The sequence below is a fragment of the Ranitomeya imitator genome, chromosome 5 (assembly GCF_032444005.1).
Source record: "Ranitomeya imitator isolate aRanImi1 chromosome 5, aRanImi1.pri, whole genome shotgun sequence".
Taxonomy (NCBI): domain Eukaryota; kingdom Metazoa; phylum Chordata; class Amphibia; order Anura; family Dendrobatidae; genus Ranitomeya; species Ranitomeya imitator.
Window position 1 is genome coordinate 386,619,290 of NC_091286.1, and position 24,821 is coordinate 386,644,110.

Below are 24,821 nucleotides of genomic sequence, written 5' to 3' on the forward strand. Positions count from 1 at the left end.
GCCTTCCGGAACATCGCATCATATGTGACCTACCTACCAGGTGGAATTCCACGTTACATATGTTGGAGCGGTTGTGTCAGCAGCAGCAAGCAGTAATGGAGTACCAGCTGCATCAGGCGCAAAGAAGTCGCACTCCGCTCCGTTCAGACTTCACAACCACAGAGTGGGCCACTATGAAGGACGTCTGCCAGGTTTTGCGTCCCTTCGATTATTCCACGCGGATGGCGAGTGCAGATGATGCACTAGTCAGCATGACTGTCCCCCTTATCGCCTGCTTCAACAAACACTGCAAGCTCTAAGGGATGATGTTGTGGAAGAGGTGGAGGATGAGGAGTCACCACTTCCATCAGCTTCTGGACAGTCAGCGCCACGTGGTTCCTCACCAAGTCGTAGGCAGGGGACACTTTGTGAGGAGGATGAGGAGTCAATGGACGAGGAAGACCTCCTTCCAGAGGAGGGAGTTACACAATTGTCCAGTAGTCAGTGTGTACAGCGAGGGTGGGGCGATGAAGAGCGGGCAGAGATCACGTCTGAAGCAGGGGACAGGGTTTCTTGGCCAGTTGGCAGTCTGCAGCATATGGTTTATTTCATGCTGCAGTGCCTGAGAAACGACCGCCGCATCACCCACATTCTCAACATGCCTGATTATTGGGTGTACACCCTCCTCGATCCTCGCTACTGGGACAACGTACAAAACCTCATCACACCGTTGACCCAGGAGCGTAAAATGCGGGAGTACCAAGACACACTGGTGAATTCCATCATCTTCTCCAGTCCAACTCAGAGGAGTGCTGCTAGTGCTTTACAAAGCAGCTCAGTGCGTCGAGGCAGTGGAGGAGGCTCTGCACAAGATCAGTATGGCCCAACTGTGGCACAGTTTTGTGTGCCCGCCCCAAATGTCTACACCATCACCGGCGGCTCCAGTCTGCAGGAGGCAACGGTTCCGTCATATGGTGACAGACTACATGTCTTGCCCTCTTACTGTACTCCCAGACGGCTCTTCTCCTTTCAAGTTTTGGGTCTCTAAGCTGGATACATGGCCAGAGCTAAGCCAGTATGCATTGGAGGTGCTGGCTTGCCCTGCGGCTAGTGTCTTATCGGAACGTGTCTTTAGTGCCGCAGGTGGTAAACTAACAGACAGTCGCATGCGACTATCCTCCGATAACGTTGACCGGCTTACTTTTCTGAAAATGAACCAGGCCTGGATCTCGCAGGAATTTGCCACTCCTCTGCCTGATTAAATAATTGGGTGTCATCTAGGTCTCCTGATGTGTTCATCTTTCTACCACCTGAACTGTAATTCCTGGGCTCCAACACCGCCAGTTGAGGCTCAGAAGTGCAGGCTGCACTGTCAAAACATATGACCCAGTGTTATTGGGTTTCAGTAACGTCAGCTGATCCCCTGCTGTGTAGCCGGCAATGTGTCCTGCGACCGCCACGCTGACACAACAACTGAAATGTAAGGGAACCTGTACCCCCCCCAGGCGTTTGTTACTGAAAGAGCCACCTTGTGCATCAGTAATGCTGCACAAGGAAAAGGTAGCTCTTTTAGTTTAGCTCCTTGCACATGCAGAACTTAATACTTATAAAATGTGTCCACTGATACCGTTAAACCGTCCCGGAGGTGGGACTTTCCTTCGTAATGTGACGCAGCACAGCCGTCATTCATACCCCCTTGGTGCCGTGCGCCGCCTCCTCAGCGTAGTTTTAAGCTGTCATGGAGCCTGCGCTGTTCTGTTAGTCCTTGGCCATGCACACTTAGCGCTGCCTGTCTTCTGACATAATTTGGTGTCAGGCTGGCTGCGCCTGTGCGGCCGCGCTGCCCGAAATCCCGCCTCGCAGTGTCTTCTGATTTAATCACACTGCGGGCCTGGGATCCATGGGCATGCGCAGTGCAAATCTTCACCTCAGCAGCTCATCTCCTTCCGCCTTCTTCAGACTGTGCGCCGTCAGCTGATCCCCAATAGCATGCCACGGCCGTGACGCCGCACAGTCTGAAGAAGCCGGAAGGAGGGGAATGAGAGGCAAGGATATGCACTGCGCATGCCCATGGATCCCAGGCCCACAGTGGGATTACATTAGACGACACTGCGAGGTGGGATCTCGGGCAGCGTGGACGCACAGGCACTGCCAGCCTGACACCTAAATGATGTCAGAAGACAGGAAGCGCTAAGTGTGCATGGCCAAGGGATAACATTACAGCGCAGGCTCCGTGACAGTTTCAAACTACACTGAGGAGGCGGCGCACGGTACCAAGGGGGTAGGAATGACCGCTGTGCTGCGTCCCATTACGAAGGAAATTCCCACCTCCAGGACGGTTTCACGGTATCAGGGGACACATTTTATAAGTGTTTAGTTCTGTGTTTGCAAGGAGCATAATTAAAAGAGCAACCTTTTCCTTTTGCATCCTTAGTGCTGCACAAGATGGCTCTTTCAGCTACAAATGCCTTGGGGGGGGTTAAAGGTTCCCTTTCAACTTGCTCCAATCAGGCTTCGGCCTACACTCTGTTTCTCTGCTACTCCTGCTGTCCCTGGGCTCTAACACCGCCAGTTGGTGCCTGGAAGTGCTGTCCGCACAGTCAACAGTCGCTCCTCTGTTATTGGGGTTCAGTAACGTCAGCTGATTCCCAGCTGTGTATCCGGCAACGTGTCATGTGACCACCCCGCTGGCACAACTAAAACGTAAGGGAACCTGTCTCCCCCCCCCAGGCGTTTGTTACTGAAAGAGCCACCTTGTGCAGCAGTAATGCTTCACAAGGAAAAGGTGCCTATTTTCATTGTTCTCCTTGCACACGCTGAACCTAACACTTATGAAATGTGTCTCCTCACACCGTGAGGTGGGACTTTCCTTTGTTATGTGACGCAGCACAGCCGTCATTCCTACCCCCTTGGCTCCGTGTGCCGCCTCCTCAGCGTTGTTTGATTCTGTCACGGATCCTGCACTGTTATGTTATCCCTTGGCCATGCACAGTTTGCGTTGCCCGTCTTCTGACATCATTTGGTGTTGGGCTGGCTGCGCCTGTGCGTCCACGCTGCCCGAGATCCCACCTCGCAGTGTCAACTAATGTAATCCCACTGCGGGCCTGGGATCCATGGGCATGCGCAGTGCATATCCTCGCCTCACTCCCTTCCTTCCATCCTCTTCAGACTGTGCGGCATCAGCTGATCCCTAATAGCAGGCCACGGCCGTGACGCCGCACAGTCTGAAGAAGCCGGAAGGAGGGGAGTGAGAAGCGAGGATATGCACTGCGCATGGCCATGGATCCCAGGCCCACAGTGGGATTACATTAGATGACACTGCGAGGTGGGATCTCGGGCAGCGTGGACGCACAGGCGCAGCCAGCCTGACACCAAATGATGTCAGAAGACGGGCAGCGCTAAGTGTGCATGGCCAAGGGATAACATTACAGCGCAGGCTCCGGGACAGATTAAAACAACACTGAGGAGGCGTCGCACGGCACCAAAGGGGTAGGAATGACGGCTGTGCTGCGTCACATTACAAAGGAAAGTCCCACCTCCGGGACGGTTTTACGGTGTGAGGGGACAAATTACATAAGTGTCTAGTTCAGCGTTTGCAAGGAGCATAATTAAAAGAGCCACCTTTTCCTTTTGCAGCATTAGTGCTGTACAAGATGGCACTTTCAGCAACAAACGCCTGGGGGGGGGGGTGTTAATGGTTCCCTTTCAAGTTGCTCCAGTGCAGGCTTCGGCCTACACTCTGCTCCTCTCCTCCTCCTGCTGACCCTGGGCTCTAACACCGCCAGTTTTTGCCCGGAAGTGCTAGCTGCACAGAGAAAAACACCCGCCAATGTGTCAGTTGGGTTCAGCAACGCCAGCTGTTCCCCTGCTGTGTAGCCGGCATCGTGTCCTGCAAACGCCACGCAGACACCAGAACTAAAATTAAAGGGAACCTGTCCCCCCGGCAAGGCGTTAGAATATATAACAGCCACCTTGTACAGCAGTAATGCTGCATTTGTACAAGGTGGCTCATTAAGTTATTCTCCTTGCACACGTCGAACTCAACACGTACAAAATGTGTCCCCCGTCCCTGAGGTGTGACTTTCCTTTGTAATGACACGCAGCAACCCCCTTGGTAGCGCTGCCTGTCTTCTGACATCATTGTTTGGCTGGCTGCGCCTGTGCGTCTGCCCTGCCCGACAACGCCCCTCGGAGTCTTATTTCTTTGGACTGCGAGGGTGTGATTGATGGGCATGAGCAGTGCATATCTTCACCTGTCTTCACTCATCTCCTTCCGCCTTCTTCAGACTGTGCGGCCTCATGGCCGTGTCATGTGATAAGGGATCAGCGTAGGCCGCCCAGTCTGAAGCAGGTGTAAGGACATGAGTGAGAGGCGAACCTATTTACTGCGCAAGGCCATGAATCCCAGCCCCGCTGTGTGAATTAATGAAAAGACACTGCGGGGCTGGGATTCATGGGCATCGCTAGCCGCACGGGCCAACATGAAATGAGGTCAGAAGATGGGCAGCGCTAACAGCGCATGGCCAAGGGATAACACAGCAGCGCAGACTCCTGTACAGCAAATAACGACGCTCAGGAGGCTGCGCCCAGCACCAAGGTGGGATTTTTGACAGCTGCGCTGCGTCTCATTAAGAAGGCAACTCACGCCTCCAAGACAGTTTGACTGTATAAAGGGCTAAATTATTTGACGTGTTTCATTCTGCGTGTGCAAGGAGCAAAATTTAAAGAGCAACCTTTTACTTGTGCAGCATTACTGCTGCACAAGGTGTGGCTCTTCTAGTTTGTAACACCTGATGGGTGGTTAAAGGTTACCTTTGAAATTGGTTCATTTAGGCTTCGGCCTACACTCTGCTCCTCCTGCATACCCTGGGCTCTAACACTGCCAGCTGGTGCCCGGAAGTGCTGGCTGCACAGAGCAAAACACCCGCCAATGTGTCAGTGGGGTTCAGCAACGCCAGCTGTTCCCCTGCTGTGTAGCCGGCAACGTATCCTGCAAACGCCACGCAGACACAAAGCTGCCTCCAGTGCAGGCTTCGGCCTACACTCTGCTCCCCCTACTTACCCTTTGCTCCAACACCGCTAGTTGGGGCTCTAGGAAGACAATCTTGAATAGGTCCACATCATGGTTCCAGCACCGTCAGCTGGTTCTCGGCAGTGTCTTTGTCACGGGTACTCCCTCCTGCCCAGCCTGGTTCCAGCACCGTCAGCTGGTTTCGGGTAGTGTCAAGGTCACTTACACGCCTATATGTTGTCCCGTCGTGTTGCAGTCGGGTTAGCCAACTCCATGGTGCCTCCAGTTTAGGAGCTTCCTATGTGGGCTGCGGGAAGTGGCAATCAAGGCTGGTTCTGTAGTGCCAGTAGGCCAAGCTCCCCCTGTAGGACTGTTGGTGTTCGGTAACTGCGGCAGCCTCGCAGCCTAGCTGTTCTCTCTTCTCCTGTGGACCTTCTGGTCCACATCCTGGTTCCAGCACCATCAGCTGGTTTCGGGCAGAGCCTTTGGCTTAGGTGCCTCCTTCTGGGTATCTGAGTTCCGCCAACGTCAGGCGGTCCTTGGTAGTGCTTTTTAGCACGGGTACCTCCTGCTCAGTAACTGGGTTCCAGCACCGTCAGCTGGTCCTCGGTTGTGCCATTGGCTCTTGCAAACGTGGCCAACGCATCCGGGTTCCAGTACCGTCAGCTGGTTCTCGGCAGTGTCTTTTGCTCTTGTACCTTCTGCTCCCCATCCTGGTTCCAGTACCGTCAGCTGGTTCCGGGCAGAGCCTTTGGCTTACGTGTCTCCTTCTGGGTATCAGAGTTCCACCAACGTCAGGTGGTCCTTGGTAGTGATTTTAGGCACGGGTACCTCCTGCTTAGTAACCGGGTCCCAGTAACGTCAGCTGGTCCTCGGTAGTTCCATTGACTCTTGGACCTTCGGGTAGCCATCCGAGTTCCAGTTCCATCAGCTGGTTCTCGGCATTTTCTCAGCCTTCTTGTACCTTCTGCTACATTTCCAAGTTCAAGACCCTAAAAACGACGACCCGGAAGACCACCCCTAAGATGACGACGACACCAGAGACGACAACCACTGAGATGACGACGACCCTGGAGATGATGACCCTGAAGACCACCCTGATGACGACGACAACTCCGGAGACGACGACCCTGGAGACGACGACATGGAAGACCGAGAAGCAGAAGAACAAGAGGCTGCAGAACAAAGAGCAGAAGAACATTAAGCATAACACTTAATATCAGAGCAAAAGATATTATCTAAATTATATGCAGAAGAAGACTAAGCAGTGTATGGGGGGTGAGTCCGTTCCTCCTCGTGGTGCCCCTGGATAAAGCCTGATGCTGCAGGCCAAACTGAACGCGGACAAATGTAACTCTTTTGTGACAGGCAGAACGGAAGGTGAAATCTTCAAAATTTTATAGATAACTACAGGAATGCCTGTCACAAATAAGAATATGATGAAGTAGAATATGAAGAAGAATAATAGTTGAATAAAAAGAATATGAAGAATGTAACAAAAAAAAAAAATAGGTAGAAGATGAAGAAGATGAATAAGGTGAAGAAGAAGTTGATGTCAAAGATGCTGATGATGATGATGATGAAGAACAAAGTGTGGGAAAAGTAACAAAAAAGGTGAAGGGCGTGGAAGTAGTGAAACATCAATATCTGGCAAAATAAAAAAAATCTTAACAGTCAATATCTTTGTAACTCCAAACGTCTTAAAAAAAAAAAATGAAATTCATGCTATTCTATTTGATTGGGCTAAACCTCTATGCCTTTAATGTCTTCACCACCTCCCCAATACATCCTGCATTATTCTTAGTTGTTTTCCTTCATGTAGAATGAACCTACAAGGAAAGAAAGGTTTTATTTTAATTCCGATATTTTCGTCCCATTGACTTGCATTGGTATCGGGTATCGGTTTCGGCGATATCCAGTATTTTTTGAATATCAGCCGATCCAATACGATACCGATACTTTCCGATATCGGAAGGTATCGTTCAACACTACATATGACTGCTCCCACAGAATCTTCACAGAGAACTTGAAAACCCATCTCTTCCAAAAAGCTTACAGACTTAAATGCCCTTGCTGCAACCGGAGCTAATGCAACCCCCTGACCCACGGAGTCCTTTCCCATTATCCTGTAAACCAGTGTTCCCCAACTCCAGTCCTCAAGTGCCAACAGGTCAGGTTTTCAGGATTTCCTTAGTATTTCACAGGTGACTGAATTATTGTCTGTGAAGGTGATGCAGTTATCACCTGGGAAATACTAAGGAAATCTTGAAAACATGACCTGTTGGTGGCTCTTGAGGAACACTGGTGTAGACTAAGTACTCATGGGCTTGTAATATATAATTGATATTTAGTATGTAATCCCCTATGTACAGCATCATGGAATCAATGATGCTCTAAAACTAAATATCAATAACTAAAATCCTCTTTGCCAATCACTTCTATTTTTTGTTTGTTTGATTGTTTTCTTTAACTCCAAGGCATCATTACTATGAAGGGGAAGTTATAACTTAACTGCAAGTTCCAGAAGAGGATTCAATAATGCCTTGCACAGTAGTAGCATTACATTCCCATCCCGCAAGTTCATGCCTTTTTTAATATATGGCAATATCCAGCTGGCCTTAGAAGCAGCTAATTGACATAGTAGTTTGTGATCTACAAGTACATTGAGATCCTTCTCTACAAGCAACTCCTATTTTTACTCCCCCTAGTACAAATGATGCAGGCACAATTGTGCCCAGGTGTACAATTTTCCATTTATCCACACAATCTCATTACCAATGTATGCACAAACACTGAAGTTTTTACAAGTTAAGGTATAGTTACACTAAACGACTTACCAACGATCACGACCAGCGATACGACCTGGCCGTGATCGTTGGTAAGTCGTGTGGTTGCTGGGGAGCTGTCACACAGACAGCTCTCCAGCGACCAACGATCAGGGGAACGACTTCGGCATCGTTGAAACTGTCTTCAACGATGCCGAAGTCCCCATGCAGCACCCGGGTAAACATCGGGTTACTAAGTGCAGGGCCGCGCTTAGTAACCCGATATTTACCCTGGTTACCATTGTAAAAGTAAAAAAAAAAAAAAAAAAAAAACACTACATACTCACATTCTGATGTCTGTCATATCCCCCCCCGGCGTCCACAGGGTTAAAACTGCCGAAAGCAGTTTTAACCCTGTGGACGCCGGGAGACGTGACAGACATCAGAATGTGATTATGTACTGTTTTTTTTTTTACTTTTACAATGGTAACCAGGGTAAATATCGGGTTACTAAGCGCGTACCCTGGTTACAAGTGAACACATAGCTGGATCGGCGTCACACACGCCGATCCAGCGATGACAGCGGGTGATCAGCGACCAAGAAATGGTCCTGATCAGTCCCCAACGACCAACGATCTCCCAGCAGGGGCCTGATCGTTGGTCACTGTCAAACATAACGAGATCGTTAGCGGGATCACTGCTATGTCACCAAAAGCGTGACGTTGCAACGATATCATTAACGATATCGTTATGTGTGACTCCAGCTTTAGCGTGTAAAGATGGATAACTACCAATTTGCAGCATTAAACAACCACCTATCAGTAAATATATGGGCGGCACGGTGGCGCAGTGGTTAGCACAGCAGCCTTGCAGCGCTGGAGTCCTGGGTTCTAATCCCACTCAGGACAACATCTGCAAAGAGTTTGTATGTTCTCTCCGTGTTTGCGTGGGTTTCCTCCGGGCACTCCGGTTTCCTCCCACATTCCAAAGACATACTGATAGGGAATTTAGATTGTGAGCCCCATCGGGGACAGTGATGATAATGTGTGCAAACTGTAAAGCGCTGCGGAATATGTTAGCGCTATATAAAAATAAAGATTATTAAATATTTACCATTCAGCGCTTGTTTAATAATCTGATTAGACAGTTAGACCACTATCATACACGCTGAACGATCTGTAAAAGAACAATGCAACTTATGCTTACTGAACGATCTATCAGCACAGGTCTTTACACAGAACAATGTGCTGCCGAGAACAATGATCTTTTGTGCAGTACAAAAGATCATGCCTTTTGCTTATTTTAGGCCGGTTTCACATTAGCGTTGCGGAGGGCTGCGGACTTCCTCGGCTGCACCTCCGCCGCCAGCTCAGCCTACTTCTGCATGCGGCTGGCATGCGGCCAGCATACCTACCTTTAACATTGGGTACGCAGGTCATGCCACTGTATGCGGATGCTTCCGCATGCATCGTTTTGACGATGCGGCGACCAGCGTATAACGCAGCTTGTAGCAATTTTTTTTTCTCCGCATCATCAAAACGACGCATGCGGAAGCATCTGCATATAGTGGCACGACCTGCATACCTAATGTTAAAGATAGGTATGCAGGTCACATGCTGGCCGCATGCATAAGTAGGCGGAGCTAGCGGCCGAGGGCGGGGCTTCACGGAGGAAGTCCACAGCTCCTCAAAACGCTAGTGTGAAACTAGGCTTATCCGGTGATCAGCAGCCTTTTTACACTGCAAGATTTTCGTGAAAGGAGCTTGCTCAAAATCTATGTAAATACACATTAACTTATGCTATCTGCCTGGGAATCTGTGGATGTGTTCACGTGACCAAAAAAGTAGCGAAGGTCACAGGATTTGAAAAAGTATGGCATTTAGTAAATTGCTTAACAATGGCAGTTAGTTCAAATGGAAGGGACTTGTAAAGAAGTGGCCAACCGCTTTAAAATACCCATTAGATCTATATGGGACAGTGGCAAATGCATATGCACAGTATAAAAACACTATATCCACAGCTATGATTTGATAACTCTCCTTAATTATATTATTAAATAGGCAGTCCATCAAAGTTTTTGTAATCAGAATATATTCCAATTATATTATATGGCACGGTGTACTTTCAGTTTCTCATTTTGCCCTTCTACCCAGTTAGTTCTTCACTTTTTTTTTGCTCTATGTAGAAACAGGAAGCTTTTGTCCCTTCCTGCATTTATTATTCCTCTCTTCAATAGGGATGGGCAAAGGAACAGTAGAGTTCAGGGTCCACGCACCAGCCCGAATAAAGCAGGCTAAAAAAAAGTTTTTAAAAAAAATGGCGTGGGAACCCTTTCATTTTTGATAACCAGCCAAGCTAAAGCAGACCAATGGGGGCTGGTATTCTCAGGCTGGGAAGATCCATGGATATTTGGCCCCCCTCAGCCTAAAAATAGCAGCTCACGGCCACCCCAGAAAAGGCACATCCATTTGATGTGCCAATTCCGGTAATTTGCCCATATCTTCCCACTTGCCCTGGTGCGTTGGTAAGCCTAGAGATATTTTGGGGTTGATGTCAGCTGTGTAAAGTCTGCCATCAAGCCCAAGGTTTATAAAAAGACAAAAAACAAATCTTTATTTGAAAAATGAGCGACTGAGTCCAGCACTTGGCACTCATTAGTCCAGCACTCGCTCTTGTCGTGAGAACCGGCCACTGTGAACTAACGTAACTTTACTGAGGTCACCTTAGTTCACAGCAGCTGGGTTCTAGCGGAGAACAGCGTGAGACTTGGCATAACTGTTGCTCCAGTCTATGGAGAGGCATTCTCTGAACATTGCACCATAGACTGGATAAGAAAGACTTGGGATCGTCGTGGGACCTCCATTTGGACTACAGCAGACTGGTGTGTATTTCATTTTTAAATAAATGGGGGCATAAGAGGGAAATTGTTGGGGAGGTTTTTTTTTCCCCAAATAAAGATTTTCCAATGTATTTCTTTTTTACTTATTGGGTTAGTAGTGGGGGTGTCTGATAGATGCCATCCAATTACTAACCTCTGTGCTTTTTGTCAGCGGACATTACACAGCTGATGTCAACTTCAAAATATTACCCAGCTTGCCAACACACAAGGGAAAACAAGAAGAGCTGAGGCCAAGCTCCAGAATTGGTGTATTTAATGGATGCGCCATTTCTGGGTTGTCTGCGTGTTGGTCTCATTAGACTGGAAGAGGAAAATATCCATGGCCCATCCCAGCTGAATTAATATCAGCCTCCCCTGTCTGCTTTGCCTTAAATGGTTATTAAAAAATAGGGAGGAACCCACTTTTTTTTTTTTTTTTTTTAAGGGGTCCACCAATTTTTAATAACCAGCAAAGGCAAAGCAGAACACTGCAGGCTAATATTAATATGTAGGGATGCTCATGGTTTTTGGACCATTCCCAACCTACAAATATCAGCCGGTAGCCGCCCCCAGAAGTGTGGCGCATCATATTTAACATCAAGTCTTCCCGATTGCCCTGGAGCTGTGGCAATCAGGGGGAATTTGTTTTTGGGGTCAATGGAAAGAGTGATGGGCAAACCCAAAAGGTTAAGTTCGTAATCAATACCAGACACCTAGTATCCGTTCACAGACCCCAAATGCAGACTTCTTCTGGAAGTCAATGTTAGGCCGGGGTCATACTTGCGAGTGCGATATGAGAAACTCGCGCGAGTCTCTAGCCTCAATACCCAGCACTGCTGCCGCCACTCGGGACCAGAGAGTTCAATTGCATATATTTCTATGCATCTGAACGCTCCGGTCCTGAGTGTCGGTGGCAGTGCCGGGTATTGAGGAGAGAGACTCGTGTGAGTTTCTCGCATTGCACTCACAAATGTGACCCCGGCCTTACTGTTCATGTTTGGCAGCCTGAATAAAGCTTGTTGAAAGGCTGCAGTGCAGTCAAACAACAAACGTTCCGGGCATTGGCAATTCCGGCCCCTTCACAGCCATGTCAGTTATTGGCATAGCTGTGATTGGCCGGCGCAGTATGTTGAAAGAAGCAAAAAAAAAAAAAAAAAGTGGGGTCCCTGTTTTTTCTTTAGAACAAGTGCAGGTAAAGCAGACAGCTACAGGTTGCAGCCCTCAATCATCTGCTTTATCTTGACTGGTTATCAAAAATAGAGGGGCCCCCCATACTAATATAGATATATAATATATATATATAATATATATTATATATATAATATATATTATATAATATATAGTCGCGCAGTGATGTGGGTCGATTTAAAACTTCACCTTTTTTCACCTGAAATTTTTGGAGTGCTGCCTTCTTTCTGCTATTTGGTATACATGTTGGATTAATGTTTGGACCATTTTATCCAGGGGGCTAGGCACCCACCATTGGTGAGCATTGTGCTGTTCCATTATATATATATATATATATATATATATATATATATATATATATATATATATATACACACACACACAATTTTTTTAAAAAGGCATGGGGTTATCCTTATTTTTCATTACCATCCAAGGTAAATTAGACAGCTGAAGGGCTGGGATACTCAGGCTGGGAAGGTCCATGGATATACGCAAAGCAACCCAGGAGTTTATTAAAGCAAAGAAGTGGAATATTCTTGAATGGCCAAGTCAGTCACCTGATCTCAACTAAATTGAGCATGCATTTCACTCGTTAAAGACTAAACTTCAGAAAGAATGGCCCACAAACAAACAGCAACTGAAAACCACCGCAGTGAAGGCCTGGCAGAGCATCAAAAAAGGAGGAAACACAGCGTCTGGTGATGTCCATGAGTTCAAGACTTCAGGCAGTCACTGCCAACAAAGGGTTTTCAACCAAGTACTAGAAATGAACATTTTATTTAAAATTATTGAATCTGTCCAATTACTTTTGGTCCCTTTAAAAACAGGGTGGCACATGTTAAGGAGCTGAAACTCCTAAACCCTTCATCCAATTTTAATGTGGATACCCTCAAATGAAAGCTGAAAGTCTAAACTTCAACTGCATATGAATTGTTATGTTTAAAATTCATTGTGGTAATGTCTATAACCAAAATTAGAAAAATGTTGTCTCTGTCCAGATATAAATGGACCTAAGTCTATGTCAACACCTCCGTATATACATTGTGAACCCTTCTATACAAATTGTGAGCGCCCATACATATTGTACTGACTTCACACAGCATAAGCAATGAAGTGACGTCAACGCATTTGCGGTCTTGGTTTGACATGCAGATTATTGGAAGAAGGAGACAGTGGCTTGGTACTCCACCAATGTATAGTGGCGATATCAGGACGTGGGCAGCAGCAGATGGGTTGTGGGCAGGGACACGGTTCAGCCTGTGGGCCACAGTTTTCAGCTCTTTGGCCTTCTCAGTCTGTGGGCTGGTCTGGAACAGCCAGATTTGGGCTGCAGGCTACTCTTTGGCCAATTCTGGTCAATGGTAATTTGATGCAGGCTAGTGCCTTTAGTGCTTTGGCATTGATTGTGTTAGTTTTTACATTTTTAATATCTTATTTTTGGGGGATGTAATGTTTTGAAATTTCAGGCCCAAAGCATAAAAAAATAAAAAAGATCAAACTTAAGTTCTGATGACAACAAAATACATCCATGTCTTAACATACAATACATGCACAAATTCAAGTCAGTTATGTCACACAGATGTGTCTGTTTTAAGGAGCCATAGTGCACTTCAAGCTTCATTTCATTCCTGTTAGACCTACTCATCCTCTCAGGCACGGATATAGATCTTGTTCACTATTAAGCCCTCTCCAGCTCTGCCCACATTGGACGAGCTGACCATCAGAAGTCACAATACACTGTTGTTTTGTTTTTTTTGTTTTTTTTTTTTACATACAATGTTGCTGTAATTGTACTGATCCACAAACATTTACGTGTTTTTAATGCACAAAGGATTACTAAAAAAAAAAACAAAAAAAAAAAAACACACTTGTGAAATTGCTTTTTCTCCAATCTACCCACTTTTCACCCTCTTTTCAGTACATCGTATCTTATATTAACCACAATACATGGCAAAAAAAGGCCTCATACAACTATGATGATGGAAAAGTAAATGTGGTCTGAAGTCTTTTGTATCACTGTTAAATTTGACTGAGAAGTCTTTGACTAATGCAACTTTCTTTCAAGTGATATTCATTTAAGGATCCTTGTTGGCATTTTTTTGGGTACACATTGCACTTTAAAACAGAAAATCACCATCTGATAACAGAAGGTCATGCACAAACTAAGGGTACCGTCACATTAAGCGACGCTGCAGCGATAAAGACAACGATGCCGATCGCTGCAGCGCCGCTGTGTGATCGCTGGAGAGCTGTCACACAGACAGCTCTCCAGCGACCAACGATGCCGAAGTCCCCTGGTAACCAGGGTAAACATCGGGTTACTAAGCGCAGGGCCGCACTTAGTAACCCGATGTTTACCCTGGTTACCATTGTAAGTGTAAAAAAAAAAAAAAAAAAAACACTACATACTTACATTCTGGTGTCTGTCGCGTCTCCCGCCTTTAGCTTCCCTGCACTGTGTAAGCGCCGGCCGTAAAGCACAGCGGTGACGTCACCGCTGTGCTCTGCTTTACGGCCGGCCGGCGCTGACACAGGATGCAGAAGGAGTGCGGGGAAGCGGACGCCGGGGGACGCGACAGACACCGGAATGTAAGTATGAAAACACAAAAAAGCACAGTAAAACCAAAAACACACTGTTGCAAAAAAATCACAGAGGAGAGCAAGTGCTAGTAAAAAGATGAAAAAAACAAGGTATTTGGTTGATACGTTTTTTGCAAACATGTCTCCACGGGCTTGTTCACTGTGCACGCAGCTCATGTGTTCTGGTTTCACATAATTGTTTTCTTGTGTCCACAAGACTGGGAAGGCCTCCACCCCTCTTTTTTTGAGCTGTGCGCACAGGAGCCGTTCTGTCCAGCGTGTCCACATGGACATTCTTTTTCTGAATCCTGCTCATACAGATATTGTACATATGACCAGGTTTTAAATACATCAGATAGGGATTACATACATTAGTTAGGACTGCTCTGATATGGGTATACCTTGACGTTTGGTAGAGCGGCTTAATATACATTTTTTGCAAAAAACTTATCAAATAAGTTTTCATGTATCCTTTAAAAAGATGTGTAATAGAGGGGTTACAAGGACACTAAACTTCAGGAGGGCAAATTTCCAACGGATGAGAGAGGATCTTGGTGCAATTAACTGGGACGATATCCTGAGACACAAAAATACACAAAGAAAATGGGAGACATTTATTAGCATCCTGGATAGGACCTGAGCACAGTATATACCATATGGGAATAAACGTACTAGAAATAGGAGGAAACCAATATGGCTAAATAGAGCTGTAAGGGGCGCAATAAGTGACAAAAAGAAAGCATTTAGAGAATTAAAGGAAGTAGGTAGTGAGGAGGCATTAAATAAATACAAAAAATTAAATAAATTCTGTAAAAAGCAAATCAAGGCAGCAAAGATTGCGACAGAGAGACTCATTGCCAGAGAGAGTAAATCCTAAAATATTCTTTAACTACATAAATAGTAAGAAACTAAAAAATGATAGTGTTGGCCCCCTTAAAAATAGTCTGGGTGAAATGGTGGATGAGGATGAGGAAAAAGCCAATATGCTAAATGACTTTTTTTCATCAGTATTTACACAAGAAAATCCCATGGCAGACAAAATGACTAGTGATAAAAATTCCCAATTAAATGTCACCTGCTTAACACAGCAGGAAGTGCGGCGGCGTCTAAAAAAAAAAAAAATCACTAAAATTGACAAATCTCCGGGCCCGGATGGGATACACCCTCGAGTACTGCAGGAATTAAGTACAGTCATTGATAGACCATTATTTTTAATCTTTAAAGACTCCATAATAACTGGGTCTGTACCACAGGACTGGCGTATAGCAAATGTGGTGCCAATATTCAAAAAGGGGACAAAAACTGAACTCGGAAATTATAGGCCAGTAAGCTTAACCTCTACTGTGGGTAAAATCCTGGAGGGCATTCTAAGGGATGCTATGCTGGAGTATCTGAAGAGGAATAACCTCATGACCCAGTATCAGCACGGGTTTACTAGGGACCGTTCATGTCAGACTAATTTGATCAGTTTCTATGAAGAGGTAAGTTCCGGATTGGACCAAGGGAACCCAGTGGATGTAGTGTATATGGACTTTTCAAAAGCTTTTGATACGGTGCCACACAAAAGGTTGATACATAAAATGAGAATAATGGGGATAGGGCAAAATATGTGCAAGTGGGTTGAGAGCTGGCTCAGGGATGGGAAACTAAGGGTGGTTATTAATGGAGTACACTCGGACTGGGTAGCGGTTAGCAGTGGGGTACCACAGGGGTCAGTATTGGGCCCTCTTCTTTTTAATATATTAATGACCTTGTAGGGGGCATTCAGAGTAGAATTTCAATATTTGCAGATGACACTAAACTGCAGGGTAATCAATACAGAGGAGGACAATTTTATATTACAGGATGATTTATGTAAACTAGAAGCTTGGGCTGATAAATGGCAAATGAGCTTTAATGTGGATAAATGTAAGGTCATGCACTTGGGTAGAAGTAATAAGATGTATAATTATGTGCTTAATTCTAAAACTCTGGGCAAAACCGTCAATGAAAAAGACCTGGGTGTATGGGTGGATGACAAACTCATATTAAGGGGCCAGTGTCAGGCAGCTGCTACAAAGGCAAATAAAATAATGGGATGCATTAAAAGAGGCATAGATGCTCATGAGGAGAATATAATTTTACCTCTATACAAGTCACTAGTTCGACCACACTTAGAATACTGTGCACAGTTCTGGTCTCTGGTGTATAAGAAAGACATAGCTGAACTAGAGCGGGTGCAGAGAAGAGCGACCAAGGTTATTAGAGGACTGGGGGGGGTCTGCAATACCAAGATAGATTATTACACTTGGGGCTATTTAGTTTGGAAAAATGAAGACTAAGCGGTGATCTTATTTTAATGTATAAATATATAAGGGGGCAGTTGTCATGATCCCAATGGCAGGGGATCACAAAAAGGACAAGCACAGATACAAACAAGCTCTAGGGCGATGGAACCTGAGCTGACCGCGACCCTGAACCTAACACACAAATAAAAGTAGCCGGGGAACGTGCCTACGATGATCCTAGACGTCTCGCTCCAGCCGAAGATCTCACTTCCCCTATCAGAAGAAACACAGACCTCTCTTGCCTCCAGAGAAATACCCCACAGCAAATAGCAGCCCCCCACATATAATGACGGTGAAATGAGAGGAAAGCACATACGTAGTATGAAAACAGTTTCAGCAAAATGAGGCCCGCTAAAGCTTCATAGCAGAGGATACAAAAGTGAACTGCGCGGTCAGCGAAAAACCCTTCAAAAAACCATCCTGAAATTACTTGAACTCATGTGCCAACTCATGGTACATGAAAAGCAATTTCAGCCCACTAGAGCAACCAGCAGCAGAGAATCACATATCTGCAGGCTGGACTAAAAACCAAATTAAGCAAAACACAAAACAGGAAAATCCAAACTTAGCTTGTCCAGAAGGTTCTAGGAGCAGGGAGCAGAGGTAACAAGACACACTGGATACATTGATAACCGGCGAGGAAATGCCAGCAAAGCCAGGTTAAATAGGAAACTCCCATATGCTGATGGAACAGGTGGAACCCAGAAACCCAGGAAAGACAAGTCACCCAGTACCATCAGTAACCACCAGAGGGAGCCCAAAAACAGACCTCACAACAGGCAGTACAAAGACCTTTCTGATGATCGTTTTAATCATAGACCTGAAACAGGGGCAAGGGGGCATCCTCTGCGTTTGGAGGAAAAAAGGTTTAAGCATAATAACAGACGTGGATTCTTTACTGTAAGAGCAGTGAGACTATGGAACTCTCTGCCGTATGATGTTGTAATGAGTGATTCATTGCTTAAATTTAAGAGGGGACTGGATACCTTTCTGGAAAAGTATAATGTTACAGGGTATATACACTAGATTCCTTGATAGGGCGTTGATCCAGGGAACTAGTCTGATTGCCGTATGTGGAGTCGGGAAGGAATTTTTTTCCCCAATGTGGAGCTTACTCTTTGCCACATGGGTTTTTTTTGCCTTCCCCTGGATCAACATGTTAGGGCATGTTAGGTTAGGCTATGGGTTGAACTAGATGGACTTAGTCTTCCTTCAACCTTATTAACTATGTAACATATTCATTAATGATCTGGTAGAAGGTTTACACAGTAAAATATCGATATTTGCAGATGATACAAAACTATGTAAAGCAGTTAATACAAGAGAAGATAGTATTCTGCTACAGATGGATCTGGATAAGTTGGAAACTTGGGCTGAAAGGTGGCAGATGAGGTTTAACAATGATAAATGTAAGGTTATACATATGGGAAGAAGGAATCAATATCACCATTACACACTGAACGGGAAACCACTGGGTAAATCTGACAGGGAGAAGGACTTGGGGATCCTAGTTAATGATAAACTTACCTGGAGCAGCCAGTGCCAGGCAGCAGCTGCCAAGGCAAACAGGATCATGGGGTGCATTAAAAGAGGTCTGGATACACATGATGAGAGCATTATACTGCCTCTGTACAAATCCCTAGTTAGACCGCACATGGAGTACTGTGTCCAGTTTTGGGCACCGGTGCTCAGGAAGGATATAATGGAACTAGAGAGAGTACAAAGGAGGGCAACAAAATTAATAAAGGGGATGGGAGAACTACAATACCCAGATAGATTAGCGAAATTAGGATTATTTAGTCTAGAAAAAAAGATGACTGAGGGGCGATCTAATAACCATGTATAAGTATATAAAGGGGACAATACAAATATCTCGCTGAGGATCTGTTTATACCAAGGAAGGTGACGGGCACAAGGGGGCATTCTTTGCGTCTGGAGGAGAGGTTTTTCCACCAACATAGAATAGGATTCTTTACTGTTAGGGCAGTGAGAATCTGGAATTGCATGCCTGAGGAGGTTGTGATGGCGAACTCAGTCGAGGGGTTCAAGAGAGGCCTGGATGTCTTCCTGGATCAGAACAATATCGTATCATACAATTAGGTTCTGTAGAAGGACATAGATCTGGGGATTTATTATGATGGAATATAGGCTGAACTGGATGGACAAATGTCTTTTTTCGGCCTTACTAACTATGTTACTATGTTACTATGTAACCAAATACCCTGTTTTTTCCATCTTTTTACTAGCACTTGCTGTCCACTGTGATTTTTTTTTGCAACAGTGTGTTTTTGGTTTTACTGTGCTTTTTTGTGTTTTCAAGTCTCTTGGTGGTGTGAACATGTCTCTACGGGCTTGTTCACTGTGCGCGCAGCTCATGTGTTCTGGTTTCACGGAATGTAAGTATGTAGTGTTTTTTTTTACATTTACAATGGTAACCAGGGTAAATATCGGGTTACTAAGCGCGGCCCTGCTCTTAGTAACCCGATGTTTACACTGGTTACAAGTGAAGACATTGCTGAATCGGCGTCACACACGCCGATTCAGCAATGTCAGCGGGTGATCCAGCGACGAAATAAAGTACTGGCCTTCTAGCTCCGACCAGTGATTTCACAGCTGGATCCTGATCGCTGCTGTGTGTCAAACACAACGATATCGCTATCCAGGACGCTGCAACGTCACGGATCGCTATTGTTATCGTTCTAAAGTCACTCAGTGTGAAGGTACCTTAAGCCAGAGTAAAAAAATAATCACACGCTACAATACACACTATTACTCATTCCCATGACCAGATAGTACATAAAACTTATAGATTTGAACAGTGTCTTACATGTTCCTTGCTGCTGACGCCCTGACAGTATAATAAGCAGGTTACACTAAATGTGCAAAAACTCCTACATTTCATTGATTTTTAGTTTACGATTTCTGGTTTTTACAGAACTTTTGGTGAATGATTTGAAAGTGACATTAGAGAAAAGTATGAAAAATGCCCCGTCTGATCTGATAGGTAAAACTTGGACAGCCATTTACGGAGAGGGCCTCTTGTTCTCTAGGAAGCTTGGAATGGCTGAGTGGGCAGTGAGCTCAGTAGCTATGTATGGGAATGCCTGAGGCTATAGACATCTCAGTTTACTGGGAGCTATAAATGGGCAATGCAAATGCCATTAGCTACATGGGTAAAAACAGGCTGACCTCACAAACCTGAATCTGAAGCTAGGAAACTGAAAAGTAGCAGATGTCATCTTCTCCTTTACCACGCGTCCTCTTTTCTTCTGCAGGTTTGAAATTGTATAAGTTATTCAGTCTCCGGTCACGAAGACACTTTCTGCCAAAGAACGTACAGGCGGTGATAGACCCCAGCAAGTGTTGTCATTGTCATACAGGTCCTTTACTTCTCATCCTGACATATTACTGGAGCCCTTGAAGGACACAGACAACAGGGATCTCTGTTATAATGGCCCTTACTTATTTTTTTTCGCCTAAGGCTATGTACATACTACATCCTTTTTACAAGCACGTGAACCCATTGAGTTTTTCAAGCAGAAGACACTTCAAGAAATACTAGCTGTTTCCTAAAAGCCTCTTTATTTTTGTGTGAGAGGGTAGATTTCAAGAGTGCTTTTTGACGTTTTTGACCACCAGCAGGGTTTTTTATGTATATGTGTTTCTCAATTTTTGTGCAAGGCGTGTTTTTTTTTTGTTTTAAACTCCATTGAACGAAAAGGACCCTGTAGTGGTTTTTGAAGCAAAAAACACTTGCAAAACACTTTAAAAGTCGCCTGGGTGTCTTCTGAGTAGAAAACGCATGGTCAGGTCACTTCTTTTAAACTCCAGTAATCTTTGGAAACCTGAGGCAGTTAAAAAACTTAAAAAGCAGTATTACTATCCCCAAGATCCTATCCCAATATGTAGCAGGTGCAATAATATTAATATTAGTAAATACCTCCAAGTAGAAATATAGTATAGTTTTTCTGTTTCGCCATGTCTCTTTCCGCATGTGCAGAGCCCTAGGTATCCATATTTACGACCTCTAGCAACTAGCTAACTGTCACTGTATCAGTGGTCGAAACCATGGATAAACCAAGGTCCTGCCATGCCTGCACATAAGGAAAAATGTAGCGAATAAGAAAAACTATACTACATTTCTAATTGGAGGTATTTACAAATAATTATTATTATTGCTACTACACCTACTACATATTGGGATAGGATCTTGGAGATGGGAATACCCCTTTAACATATGAACAGCAAGTCATTTATACATCAAGGTGCATTTGTTCATTTGAGCATTTCTTTTAGAGCTGTTTCAGGCTGTTTTAGGAGAGGACACTGCTGTAAAAGACTATGGACCCAATTTATCAAAGCTCTCACGCCAGAATCCTATTGTAAAAGTATTGAAATGTCACAAAATGGAGGCACAACTCGGAATGGAGTTTAAATTTTGCTACCTTTGGCGTTTCTATTCCAGTGTCTCCCAACTAGACCAAAATGGGGGGAGTGGGGGGTGGGGGGGTGATGCTGAAAGAAGATAGACCAGACCTCTCTTGCACCGGTTGTGGAACTGTCGGGGCTGTCACCATTGTTGTCGGGGGGGGGAAAGCTTTCCAACTTGGACCGACCTTTGCACTTGACAGCAGGGGGAGGACTATAAAAGGCTCTGCGCGTGGGAAAGAGAGAGGAGACTTGGCGGGAAGTCAGAGCGCGCAGAAGGGGAAGGTTGGTGCTTTGTTCCCTGAGCAGCATGTGAGTGCAGGCCCGCAATGTAGATTTTCTGTGTCCAGATACACTGACTGCAGGCAGACTTCAGCCGGGTGCCCATTGTCCCCTGTAACCGCTAGTTACAGACGCTCCAGGTCGGGGGTTACTGTGCGCATCCCGCCTAAGACAAACCAGGTGACTCAACCAGAACTGTGTCATTGCTCACCTGCATTCCTCCGCCGAGCTGAGCCACGCTCTGGTGGTGTAACGAACTGTGCTGCACCCCATACGACGAACCGTGGATCCAGGACCCCACTAGGAACAACAAGGACTCATCGCCATTACCGTGAACTGGACTTCCAGCTTCTACAGGACCAAACCAGAGTCATCACCAGTTGCGTAGGTGCCACCGTTGGAACTGAAAGACTCTGCGGCCAGGAAGCCGGCGGACTGATAAGTTAACCATTCTATGAACAATTGCTCATTCCGTTACCTCGCCCCAAATTCATATCGTGCTAATAACACCCCCTTTACCCCCTGCGTGGAGTAAACCCCTGTTAATAAACCTGTTAACTCTTGCCCTGCCTCCTGTCCGTTACTGCATCCCGCTACCTGCTGACAATACCACAGCTCTTCTAAACCATGACAAGCTGTCAAATTGCATACAGCAGAAATCTAATTCCAATTGCTGATTGGAGTTAGATTTCTGGCGTAGCACACAGAGGTGTATGCGAATTATCAGCTGCTCCACATGCATGCACCTCTTCATGACTCAGGAAGGTCTGACCACAGTATGGCCCCTCAAAGACCAACATGGACAACACCAGTCATAATGAATCAGGCCCTATGTGTGCATTTAACTTAAGGCAGTCATTATATTTAAAAGAAAAGCTGATAATTTGGTTATTGCACTTGGGTTCTTAATCTGAGATGTCAAAAAGGTGCATTTCTTTTTTGCAATGCAAGCGTGTGGTCTAAATAACAAAAAAAAAAGTGTAATCATTAATATGGACCAACATTAAAAACAATTTTCACAAATAAAATAATTACAGAATAAAGGGTTTTTAGTAGTTATGGACATAAAATGGTAGTGGCCTGCGTATTTAATATTAATCTTTCCTATAATTATTATACCTCTCAGAATGTGATATTATCCCATCTGGTTTTATAAGTGAACGGTCAAAACATGGATTGAAATTTTCATATTACGTACGGTTTATCACGCTGATAGTAACAAGAACGCCATTATGGAAAATGGCAGAGCTCAAGTTCTCATCTACTGACAATTTATTTTAAGACAGTGACATTCCAAAGCAGATCTTAACCACTTGGCGACTTCCACAGAACAGTGGATGTGCGCCCTTCATGTGAGGGGCAAGCTCAGGGTTATACAGCTCGCACCTGTGGCAGAAAAATAAAGTTACGGCTCTTGAAAGGCGAGAAAGGGAAAAAAATTAATAGGTACTGTGTGGAAAATAATGGGCGCAGAGGTATATTGTAACTGATTCACACTTGTTTGATGGCATTCTGTAACGCATATATAACTGATTTATGTTGTGATTGCAGCATGTAAAATTACCCTTAGCCAGGCATGTACTATGCTAGGCCAAGTTTCCATCCCAGCAGCAAGTTATACAAATAGATGTAGCATATAACAGGAGCAACTAAAACCATAGCTCGTTAGGAGCACAAAATGTATCTGGGCTTGAGAGACTAAAGCCTCATACAGAAGCACGGATTTTTTATCGGTTTGCTATTCAGGTTTGCAATGATCAACCGTAGGGCTCGTTTGTTTTTCACATGAGTTCTTTCCATGTTTTTCACCAATAGAGCAAATACTTATTCTAGGCTAAGGGACTATTCACATTCCAATGTTTTGTGTTGGTTGTTTTTAAAAAAATAAATAAATAGATTCCATCTATGTGATCTAAAGGTTTACCATTGTGTAATTTGTGTAGTTTTCCATTATTTAAGCACATGACAAAACCACTGGGGAAACAATGACGGTAAAAACCTCACACACTGACCAGTGTTGTAACTTAAAGCTTGTAGGCCACCATGCAAAGTCTCCCAACAATGCCCCTAACTAATACAGATCTTTACATAGTTACATAGTTATTAAGGTTGAAGGAAGACTAAGTCCATCTAGTTCAACCCATAGCCTAACCTAACATGCCCTAACATGTTGATCCAGAGGAAGGCAAAAAAAACCCATGTGGCAAGAGTAAGCTCCACATTGGGGAAAAAAATTCCTTCCAGACTCCACATACGGCAATCAGACTAGTTCCCTGGATAAACGCCCTATCAAGGAATCTAGTGTATATACCCTGTAACATTATACTTTTCCAGAAAGGTATCCAGTCCCCTCTTAAATTTAAGCAATGAATCACTCATTACAACATCATACGGCAGAGAGTTCCATAGTCTCACTGCTCTTACAGTAAAGAATCCACGTCTGTTATTATGCTTAAACCTTTTTTCCTTCAAACGCAGAGGATGCCCCCTTTCAGGTCTATGATTAAAAAGATCATCAGAAAGGTATTTGTACTGTCCCCTCATATATTTATACATTAACATAAGATCACCCCTTAGTTTTCGTTTTTCCAAACTAAATAGCCCCAAGTGTAATAACCCATCTTGGTATTGCAGACCCCCCAGACCTCTAATAAACTTGGTCGCTCTTCTCTGCACCTGCTCTAGTTCAGCTATGTCTTTCTTATACACCGGAGACCAGAACTGTGCACAGTATTCTAAGTGTGGTTGAACTAGTGACTTGTACAGAGGTAAAATTATGTTCTCCTCATGAGCATCTATGCCTCTTTTAATGCATCCCATTATTTTATTTGCCTTTGTAGCAGCTGCCTGACACTGGCCACTGAATATGAGTTTGTCATCCACCCATACACCCAGGTCTTTTTCATTGACGGTTTTGCCCAGAGTTTTAGAATTAAGCACATAATTATACATCTTATTTCTTCTACCCAAGTGCATGACCTTACATTTATCCCCATTAAAGCTCATTTGCCATTTATCAGCCCAAGCTTCTAGTTTACATAAATCATCCTGTAATATAATATTGTCCTCCTCTGTATTGATTACCCTGCAGAGTTTAGTGTCATCTGCAAATATTGAAATTCTACTCTGAATGCCCCCTACAAGGTCATTAATAAATATGTTAAAAAGAAGAGGGCCCAATACTGACCCCTGTGGTACCCCACTGCTAACCGCTACCCAGTCCGAGTGTGCTCCATTAATAAACACCCTTTGTTTCCTATCCCTGAGCCAGCTCTCAACCCACTTACACATATTTTCCCCTATCCCCATTATTCTCATTTTATGTATCAACCTTTTGTGTGGCACCGTATCAAAAGCTTTTGAAAAGTCCATATACACTACAT

General features: G+C 44.7%; 1 protein-coding gene across 1 annotated transcript in view; it reads right to left on the minus strand.

Annotated features, from left to right (window-relative positions):
- Positions 1-21,932, minus strand: part of LOC138637766 (elongin-A-like) — an 80,576-nt gene extending 58,644 nt beyond the window's left edge. Inside the window, exons 1-2 of the mRNA XM_069726684.1 lie at positions 21,917-21,932; positions 21,650-21,789 (exon numbers count right to left, since the gene is read on the minus strand). Of these exons, the coding sequence (XP_069582785.1) occupies positions 21,650-21,789; positions 21,917-21,932 (156 nt within the window). The remainder of the gene's footprint in view (positions 1-21,649; positions 21,790-21,916) is intronic.
- Positions 21,933-24,821: the final 2,889 nt, after the last annotated feature.